We start from the raw sequence: 10,543 nt of genomic DNA, 5'->3' as shown, positions 1-10,543 counted from the left end.
TGTAAATGAATAATTCTTCATGTCCTGACATAACAGAGACAAAATATTTTTAAACTCGATAAATGAATAAAATTCTATGGTCGGCATTCATTTATCAAGGTTCAATAGTAGCATGTCCTGCCATTATCAAATTAGCTCTGTTTTTATTGGGATTATCTCATTTGTGTATTTAGCTTGGCACTGAATCCTTCTCGAACAATTGTTGAGTGTTCATGTCTTAAATATGCCCCTTAAAGCCCCCTGTCCGAATGCACACATCGAAATTTACACAGCTAATGCTCTTTAGATCCCAGGTGCTCTACCGAATACAAAAAACATTTAAACTAAGGGACACAAGCAATATCCATATACAGTTGATGATAACTGATTGCTAAACAACGTAGTTGAAAGACAGAACAGATAAATATTACAACTGATCTATGATCAGTCAGGTGCTGGTATAGTTCCCTGCCACACGCTGCTGGTGTAGGACGCTTGTCGCCATGGACATTGTTGTCGATGATGATCTTAATGCCTCAGCCAGTGGTCCTCCCATTTGGTTTGTGCCCCAAGGAGAACTAGAGCTGCCCCATTGTGACTGGAGTTGCTCTCTTTTGACATGCCCTTCGGGTCCAGGACTGCCCCTAGCACCACAAGAGTTCAACTTTAGAGAAACATCTGATGAGGGGTTTCCAGGTACAGAAATAGAGAGTGAAGTTCCCAGGCTTTCTGATTCTTGAAGAGACCTCGGCCAATCATCAAAGAAAGGACGTAGAACCTGACTGCTGCTCGATTTACTATTCTCCGACAACTCCCTTTTAGGCATCTCATATAAGCCTTTAGTTTCATTAACAGTTCCACAGGGCCTGAAGAGAAAAAATCAATCCATGCAATGTCAGGGCTACTAGTTTCTATATATGAATTATTGTCGTAAAGCTCAGAAAATGGTATGGGTTTGCTTGGTCCTTTAGCTGGCTTTATGTGACACAGACTGATCTCTCTAATTCAAAACTGTTCAAATGGAAGTAGGATCAAATATGTTTCTCAAAGGCCATAATTGAGGGACCTGCCAATTTCATTTTTTGGCTAAAAGTCTGCTCAGAGTGGGGGCTATGCTAAAAAATTTAACAATCTCTAGTGCATTGATTCCCTGATGGGGTTTTATATCAAAGTGTCTACCGTTCTCGTCAAAAACTATCAAGTGACTACCGATCTCCACAGCAACTCATTTTAGCCTCTAAAATCACTATATATCACTATGTTAAATCTTGGAAAATAATTAACTGTAAACTTAATGAAATATAACATCATCTGTTTGTTAACTTTTTCATTAATATTTTTTCAAGATTTAACAGAATGATATATAATGATTACCATAGCTTAAATAAGTACTCGTGGAGAAGGGTAGATCCTTGATAGATTTTGAGGAGAATGGTGGGCACTCTGATATAACACCCTTAGTGATGTAAGGGAGCTGAACCCCCACCAAATTCAATTCTTCAAAAGCTAAATGGATGAAAAGATGGAATATAGCAAAGCAGGCCAGTAGTATGTGACGAGGGTCCAGACATTCTAGTTTCTAATAATTTTTCGATTTCTCACCTGCTGGGGAACAGGCATTTTGATTCTAAAGCAATTTTTATTTCAGATTCTCTAGGCCTTTAACAAAATGTAACAAGAAACAGAGACAACATAAAAATGAAAAGAAAACCAGGGAGACTAAAAACCTGTGATTGACAGGAAGCAAATCAAAGGAATGTGAAGGCCCCGAAAGCCGAAAAGGAGTGGCTGTCGGTGGCTGAGCTGCAACGGATTGATTAGTGTCTTCCAGGGGAAAAGCAGCATTTGAGTGAGCAGTGGGAGTTTCCACAGGCTTTCTTGAACGGTTGCGGCCACGGTGCATGTGGCGCTCACAGTACTTGTAGCCACCCACAACATCTCTCGAACACCGCCATTTTTTCCCATCAGTCCTCCTGCACCGCCCTGGCTCCGGATCCATCCCTCCTCTTCCCCAGTATCCTCCTGATTGCAACACTAATTTTTACACAAATAAAAATTTATGAGACGTTTGGTTCATAGTTAATAAAACTGATTAACGGAAATCAGAACCTCATGTATTGACTAATAGTCATATTAGACTAACAATAAGATGCAAATCACCCGTCACAGCAGTACAAATTACTTTAATGATCAGATTTCGCACATTGGATAAATTTTTATGCTAATAACAAAAACAAGAAAGACAAAAAAAAATCAAAAATAATAAATTACAATTAGTTCTGAACTCTAAAATGCAGACATTAAAAATGTGAAAGGGGGGAGTAAATAAGCTTACAAGCTGAATGATAAGGAGAGGAGTGATAATATGAAGAAGAAGAATGAGAGCTGAGAATGAGGCTCTTCTTGACCAAGTGAAGTAGCTGAGGAGGGACAGGAGCTCCAGCTATGAAATGCCTGTAGATACAAGCCTGTACTTCAAGTTCTTGCCACTGAGCCATGCTAAAGTAGCTGCTATGAGATGCAGGTGGTGCTGAATGGAGGTCAAGTTTAGTAGCAGATTGTTCAGGTGAAGTGAACAAAGGAAGTTCTGAACAGTTAGAATGGTTCTGCTGATAGTAACAGTCATTCAGAAGTAATCTTGTGGAGTCTGACTGCTCATCTGACTCATGCTTTTGCCACTGCTTGAGATGCTGCAAATCCATCTAGTGCTGCTAGATTTAATGTGTAAGATTTGGGTTCAACTTGTTGTTTTTTGGCCTTTTAGGGTTGTTGGAGTAGTGAGGTGAGTGTTAGTAATAAGTTAAGTGAAGACTAGATTTTGAGTTGAAACTGAACATGTAAAAAGATTAGAAAAGGTCCTCTTTTGCAGACTGATTGAAACAGTGCTTTATTTGATTGTTTGTGGAAGGTGTAAGGAGTAGCATTACATGCCTGAGGCTAAGACTAGGTTCAAGGGGAGTAGGGGAGTGGGGTGAGGAGGTGGCTCTTTGAGTCAGACAGGACAGGGATAAGAAAATTTTGAAAAGAGATCAGGTCAAAATATTACTCCCTCCGTCCCCCTCAGTAGTATACATCGGGGGACGGGGACGCGGCACGGACTTTAATGCTCCTCTAAAGTGTAGTTGTATAATTTATTTTTAAAATTTTATTTTTCTGAATTAAAGTTTAGATGTTATATTTTTATTCAAAAAAAAAAAATCTCAAAAATAAGTTACGGAACTATGTTTTACAAGAGCATTGAAATGCGTGTCGAGCAGTTAAAAAGAAACGTATACAATTAAATGGGACAGAGGGAGTATATTATAGTATATGCATGTCAGATTATACTGACAAGAGGGTGGGATACACAGTAACTTTAAGCTTTAGAGGTTAGGAAGAAAACAAATGGAACCAACATGGTATCCTAGTTGGTCGAGACCGTGATTTTAGGTGCTTATCGCTCGTGCTAACAGTTTTTCGGATTAGTTCAGGTCTTTCTATTTTACTATTTGTTCGACTCGAAGTTGAGCTTCTACGAAATTCAAATCGATCACGAGTTGAATCCGAGATAATCAAGAGTACTCTGAACCTAATAACTCTAGCTTCTAAGATTCGATAAATCTTGATTAGTATAATACCATAGTCCATAGCTAAGTTAGAATATACAATAGTAGTAAGAATAGCAATGTACCAGCAGCAGAATTTATATTGAAGGAGACAGGAAAAAAGAGTGTCTGGGATGATAAACATGATACATCATAGAGAAGCAAGGAAGAAGAAGCCTTGTCAGCTGATAAATACTGTCCCGGTTGTGATAATTAATACAAGTTCAGTTTCAGCCAAACTCAGGCTTTTGCTCAGTAGTGTAATAAATTCCATTGTGCTACTCGAAAGTTTCATTCAACTGATCCACATTGAGATGCTAAATGCACAGTCTCATTATTAAGACCAGCAAATATTTTATTATACAATAATTACTTCAAAGTAAGGTCCAAATTTGGTAAATTTTACAAAATATTTTATCTGTTCAAATTTAACGAATCAATTTTTACCAATATTATTGAAAATGCTTTAATAATTTACTTCTTTTTGAGTCGATTAAAACGAAAACAAATCAATCTCGACTTGGTTTCACCACTAACCTTTCCACAGTTGGTACATGTTTTACTTTTTTTTAGTTTGTGTCATGGCACATTATGCGAAATTCTATTTGTTTATCTCATTTTTATTGGCTTTCATATCTTAATAATGGCGGACCTCTATATATACAACCACCACACCAACTAAAATCTCACAAAAATATATTCGTGCTTAGTATTAGGGTCGGCCCTTGGGTAAGGCGACCAAGACGATCGCCTAGGGCACTACTACCTAGGGGCACCAAAATCTATGCATATGTAGTATATAATGAGAAATTCATACATTTATATATTTATATACATTTGAATTGATTGTGTTATTAATCTTAAAACATTGTTTTTGATCATGCCAATGTATAATTTGAATTTATATAAAATTTTCAATTATGATCTTGACAAATAGGGGCATCATTTTCAAAATTCGTCTAAAGCACCCAAATTTGTAGGGCCGGTCCTGCTTATGTGCTCATGGGCACACGTTAGACAAACTCTATGTTTTATACGTGACAAAAATGAAAAACCATGTACTCCCTCCGTTTCAAAATAGATGTTCACCTTAAAAAAATCACACAATTTAAGAAAAGTGGATGTTGGCAAATTAGATGCATTAAATGACTATAACATATGGAATGAGATTGATCTAGGAAATATAAATAAGAGATATGTGGAGTAGAATTGACTTTAGAAATACTCCCTCCGTTCCTAAATAATAGTCGCTTTGACTTTGTGCACGTAATTTGAGGTGTCCAAAAAATATACTTCTACATATTATTTTTCAAATTTTCTTTTTCTGAATAAAAGTTTGACATCTATATTTTTATTTAAAAAAAGAAAATTTAAAAAATAACATGTAGAAATATGTTTTTATTGCACCTCAAAATACGTGCAAAAAGTCAAAACGACTATTATTTAGGAACAGAGGTAGTATGATTTTGCATTGAAAGTTGAAGTGGACAACTAATTTGAAACAAAAAATTTTCTTCAAAGTGGACATGTAAATTGAAGCGGAGGGAGTATATAATATGAATAAACATTAAGACAAAAAATTGAATTGCACGAGATATGCTGTCTTCTTTAAAAATGTGAAGATGTGAAGTTCATCTCCATCGAGGTCGAGGTCTTATTACCGAAGGGCTTACATTGTTTTACTACCTTGCCTTGAGCCCCTAATTTTATGACGTTTGCCCATATTCTCTTGCACTATTATCAATTATAACTATTTTTAAATCGAATATATTTTGGGTATTCTTCGGTTTGATATTCATATTTTATATTTTATAATAATGTCAATTTTTCTGATATGGCCATATGGCCTATGGGTATGCACAAGTTTGTGTAAGAGCATCTTTAATCGGCTTTTAGATAAGCTCCTAGACTTAAGATATAAAAAGGATGATCAAAAATTGAGTTTGAAGAGACTTTTAGTAGCTTTTAAAAAGCTTAATAGTCTCTTCTCTCCTCTAATTTTAGAGTCATGTAGTGGCTCGTAACTTGTTTTTAATAATAAAATTCATTCCCTCCACTATATGAATTTGAATCTTTGACATTGTGGGTTTATATATGAATAAAATATATAATAGTGAGAGGATATAGACAGTATTTTTGGAGTTATCATTTTTAAAATTACCCTCTATTATCAAGAGCCAAATTTTTTATGTAGTACTCCTTCCGTCCCCTTTTACATGTCCACTTTGAAAAAAAAATTTGTCCCAAATTACTTGTCCACTTCTCTTTTCAAAGCAACTTTTTGTATGTTTTTTCAAAAAATAACAACTTCCAATGTTTGATTAGCATATATATATATACACAACTCTATCTAATTTATTACATTTATTAGGGATATGTATGAAAACAAGATATCCAACTAACATTTTCTTAAGATGCGTTATTTTTCCAAAAAGGACAAGTAAAAAAGGACGGAGGGAGTATTCAAGAGTTTATTTTGGATATGCTCTAAATTATGTTCTGATCATAGATTTCAATAATTTATTATCCGGGGGAAGGGTGTGTAAGTTTGGTGTCAGAAAAGAGAAAGGTGTTTTTCGAGAGGTGGGTCCAGTTTCTGACATATGATGCTTGCCTGATACAAGTGACACAGTGTAAAAATACGTGAATACCGCGAAAATACAAACGTTATACATGGTCAAAGACAGCTAGTCTCCTGCCGTGGGTGTTATTTTGTCTTTTCCTCTCATTGCCTTGTTACGCCATGTCCCGTCTCAGCTATGCTGATCACTAGTATGTTTATTTTAACGGATGTTCCGATATAACTTTCGTTGCATTATTAATTTGGACCTAGTTCCAATTGTACTATTAATAATACTTCTTTCATCAAATAAAATCTTCTTTTTAAAATAGATACTCCTTCTGTACCACTAGCTTCTTTACGTTATTTTTTGACACGTATTTTGAGGTTTTTGTAGAATATAGTTTCATAATATATTTTTCTTCAAAAATTTGTCTGAATAAAAATTTGACATTTAAATTTTTATTCAGAAAAAAAATTTAAAAAAATCATGATACTAGATTTTATAAGAGTATAAAATTCTTGCAAACTATTTACGTAAAAAACCACATGCTGATAGAGTAGTTGTTAATGAATATATACTAAAACAAATTTGCAAAGTTTGTTATGATAAAAAAAAATATGAAATAAAAATGACTAGATATAAACGAGGTTATATTTCTTGTGATGGAGATTGTAAGAAAATATGATGTAAAATTGAAATAAGCATGATATACAGAGATGGTAAGAAAACATGATGCAAAGATCATAAGAAAACATGTTGTACAAAATTAATTTCATCATCCCTCCAAGTGATCGAACGTCATTTAGTATTAACACCAAATATTTGTTAAGGAAAAATATTTAAAATATGACTAAAAAGAATTAGATAAATAATTTATTGTCTCTCTGGAGTCTGGCCCAACCAACCCCCTCCCACCACATTACATTATGCAGTAACAAACCTGCATTGTAAGTTTTGTGCTGAGTTGGACAAATTTCATTACTAATGTATAGTGAACTACATACTCACATAAATATACATTCTCTTTGTTTAATTTTCTTCTTATAACACACACTTTATAAAGCCTAATATGAAGTTAGTTAAAACAAGAATTAGTTATGTAACTTCAATACGTGCTCTATGACTCAGCTATTGTTTTAACATGTATCTTCTGGAGTATACATCAAAGTTACCTTTCTGATGTGTAATCTACGTATATTATCTACCAGTGAATGGGTCTGGAATGTAACGTTGTTGTGATTTGCGAATTACTACTAAAATGTATCATCGTTAGTATTATAATAAATCGGTCCCATCCAAAATATAGACAGCAAGATTCATTAAAGGATAAATTTGATATGTATTCAACTAAAGTAGCTGACGACTTGGGGACGTAAGTCCTGTATTGTGTTACTCCCTCCATCCCAAATTAGATGACCCCGTTGACTTTGGGCACGTAACTTTAGGTGCATTGACCGTCTACTTCCGAAATTTATTTTTTTATTTTTTCTTTTGTAAATGAAAATTTCATATTTTAATTTTTATTTGTAAAAATAAAATTTTAAAAATAAGTCATGTATCTATGCGGTCAATGAACCTTAAATTGTGTACCCAAAGTCAACGGGGTCATCTAATTTGGGATGGAAGTAGTATTATATAATAATTTTAAGATAACGACATAAGTGAATCAAGTTGAGTCTAGTCGTTTCTTATCGAGTTTGAGTTTGAATTTTCGATTTAACGTGTTAAGTTTGATCGTTAAAATTTTCAGGCTATTTTCCCTTTTAAAACTTGAGTTCGTTAAGAATCGAATTCGGTTCCAGTTGTTCACGAACAATAATAGTTTGTGAAAATTTACTTTTTAAAAATTAAATTAATATTTAAAAGTTTTTAAAATTATTTCCTGAGATCTAAGCGCACAAATGTTAGGATATACTTATTTTATGGTGTTACAAAAATATCAAAAAATAAAAAAAATATTTGATTTAGAATTTTAATCGTCAACTATTGGTACTTTAAATATATTTGATCCTGAAATGATATTTTATTTTGTTTTAGAAATATTTCTTGTCGATCCAACCGTAGTATTATAATAATATAGAAAAGTAAAAAATATACTAATTTGAAATTTTAGTTGTTAGCTTAAGAATTGGGGCGTCACAATCACTAGCCAATAACTATTTCAAACAGTCTGATTCTGAATTGATGTTTTTTTTTTTTTTAAATTTTTTTTGACAATTTTGACCTCTACTTTCCTATATTTTCTTTGTTAGAAACCATTTGCGTTTTGTTATATTATTAAATATATAGTAACAAATTGTATTAATCTAACTTTTCTGAACACTAGCAAAATTTCATGATAGCGTTAAGGCTGTGAGTAATATTATTCTTACAAAAATATCTAGAAGGATAATACATTACCGGGTTAGGTAAGATAATCAGCTAAATTTTAAGAAGATAAATATATAGAGGCCGTTTGACTTAGTTTAAAAAAAGTTACTTATTGTTTAAAATAACTAAGGCGATTATAAGTGATATAAACAAATAAGCAACAGTGACAAGAGAAAAAAGCTACACATTTGGAGCTTTTTTTTCCCACATAAATGAAACTTATTTGTCAAACCGGCATGCAAAAGTAGAAGATAGCTTAAATCTAAGGGGCCGTTTGGGTTAGCTTAAAAGAAGTGATTTCTTGCTTATACTAAAGAAGTGAAGTAGAAGTGAGAAGTAAATAAGTTAATAAAGTGTTTGGAAAAGAAGCAGAAGCTGTGAGAGAGAAGCTAGCATTCTCAGCTTCTTAAAAGTGCTTCTACTTCTTTACACAAACGGGTCAAGAGCCAGAAGCACTTCTGCTTCTCTCGGCCAAACAGACCCTAAGAATTTCGCGCAAAGGTCAAAATGGAGGGGGTAGTAAACAAAATTCATCCACACCGGCCCTACGGCAAGAAAAAGTAAAAGAGATACACGCGCAGGGCAGCACGCCGGTTTCTCACTCACGTGACACCATGTGTTGATATGTTATTTATCCCAGGCTACCTGCTCCAAGCCCACCTCGTCTATCTATAGTTCTAGTATAATACTCCTTCCGCACCCAGTTGGCAGTTGTTTTCAGTTCACCGTAGAGTATATCCATTTTTCATTATATATTGATAACCTATACGGCTATACGAGGTAATTTAAGGGACGTTCCTTTTCACTTCTCTTCAAAATCTATTTTTCAGATTTTTAAAATAATTAATAATTTTTTAATTAATGATCAAAATTTGATCAAATTGACCACCTAGTACTCAAGAAAGGACATATAATATGAAAGGGAGGAAGTAATTATTTACGATCACAAAAATAATTAGTTTTTTGATTATAGTAAAACCCACCTTTTTTTTATTTTAATTGTTCCAGGTGCCCAACTCCTTTATAAGACGATAAGTGATTAATTTTCCAGATACATATTAATATATTACAACTGTATTTGTATAATTTATATTTTTATCATGGGAAAATAGATTTTTTTACCATCCAACTTATTATTTGTTTAGAAACTTACTACTGAACTATAATTTTTTTCCTTTTTGTCACTAATGTTAGGTTCGGACTTTTTTTTGTCACTAACGTTAGGTTCGGATTTGATTATTAACACTATGTTATTTTTTTAGTATTATTAAAATATAGTGTTAGTCTGCAATATAATGGCGATCTGATATGTGTTTATATCTTTATGTAGTGTCCTAGGTAGTTTACCTTGGAGGACGAGAGTTGGACACGCATTTTGAGACTCCAAAAAATTTCAAAAATTATTTTATTTTATTTTTTCTGAATAAAATTTAATGTTGGTTTTTTTTCCTTAAAAAAACGTTGGATTTTTTTTTTTTGTCATTAACGTTATGTTTTGATTTGATTATTAAAAATATGTTATTTTTTTAGCATTATAAAAACATAGTGGTAATCTGCAATATTATGGTAATATGATATGTGTCTATAACATTATATACAGTCATCTATATGTCCCTTAGCTAGTTTACCTTGAAGTACGAGAGTTTAACAGGCATTTCAAGAACCTAAAAAATTTTGTTTTATGAATTATTTTAAGACTCCACAAAAATATAGTATCACTTGACTTTATAGTTCTTTACCACTACTGGTCACGTATTTTAAGGTTCTCACTTTTTATAAATATAATTTTATAAGTTAATTTTGAGATTTCCTTTCGGAGTAAAAAAAATATGTACTCTCGTCCTCTAAGATAAACTACCTAGGACATATATGGAGTACTACATATAAAGATATAGACACAGATCACTATTATATTGCTGAAAACTGAAAAATAGATTTCCGAAAAATATCGTTTAGATGGTTGGAAAATTTAATAAAAGTCTGATTTTAATTAAATATAATAAAATTTCCCAAAATGCCGCTTCAAAAGTTAAGGGAACGCAGAAG

At 33.0% G+C, this 10,543-nt stretch overlaps 1 protein-coding gene across 1 annotated transcript; it reads right to left on the bottom strand.

Moving 5' to 3' along the window:
* Window positions 1-294: 294 nt before the first annotated feature.
* On the bottom strand, window positions 295-2,986 carry LOC108213244 (growth-regulating factor 3). The gene is made up of 3 exons (XM_017385014.2): window positions 2,315-2,986; window positions 1,707-2,013; window positions 295-845 (listed from the first exon to the last, which is right to left on the bottom strand). The coding sequence occupies exons 1-3, from the start codon at window positions 2,679-2,681 to the stop codon at window positions 428-430; spliced, it is 1,092 nt and encodes a 363-aa protein (XP_017240503.1). The 5' UTR covers window positions 2,682-2,986; the 3' UTR covers window positions 295-427.
* Between the last annotated feature and the right edge of the window lie 7,557 nt (window positions 2,987-10,543).

The sequence above is a fragment of the Daucus carota genome, chromosome 3, assembly GCF_001625215.2.
Source record: "Daucus carota subsp. sativus chromosome 3, DH1 v3.0, whole genome shotgun sequence".
Classification (NCBI taxonomy): domain Eukaryota; kingdom Viridiplantae; phylum Streptophyta; class Magnoliopsida; order Apiales; family Apiaceae; genus Daucus; species Daucus carota.
This window is presented reverse-complemented; position numbering and strand designations above follow the sequence as displayed.

Bases quoted from the DNA above. Each gene is read 5' to 3' on its own strand.
- LOC108213244 (XM_017385014.2), bottom strand. From the start codon at position 2,681: ATGGATTTGCAGCATCTCAAGCAGTGGCAAAAGCATGAGTCAGATGAG. The intron at 2,014-2,314 runs GTAAGCTTATTT...TGTAAAAATTAG, and splicing joins CTCTCCTTATCATTCAGCTT to TGTTGCAATCAGGAGGATAC. The intron at 846-1,706 runs GTTTTTAGTCTC...TTTTCTCTTCAG, and splicing joins TTGCTTCCTGTCAATCACAG to GCCCTGTGGAACTGTTAATG.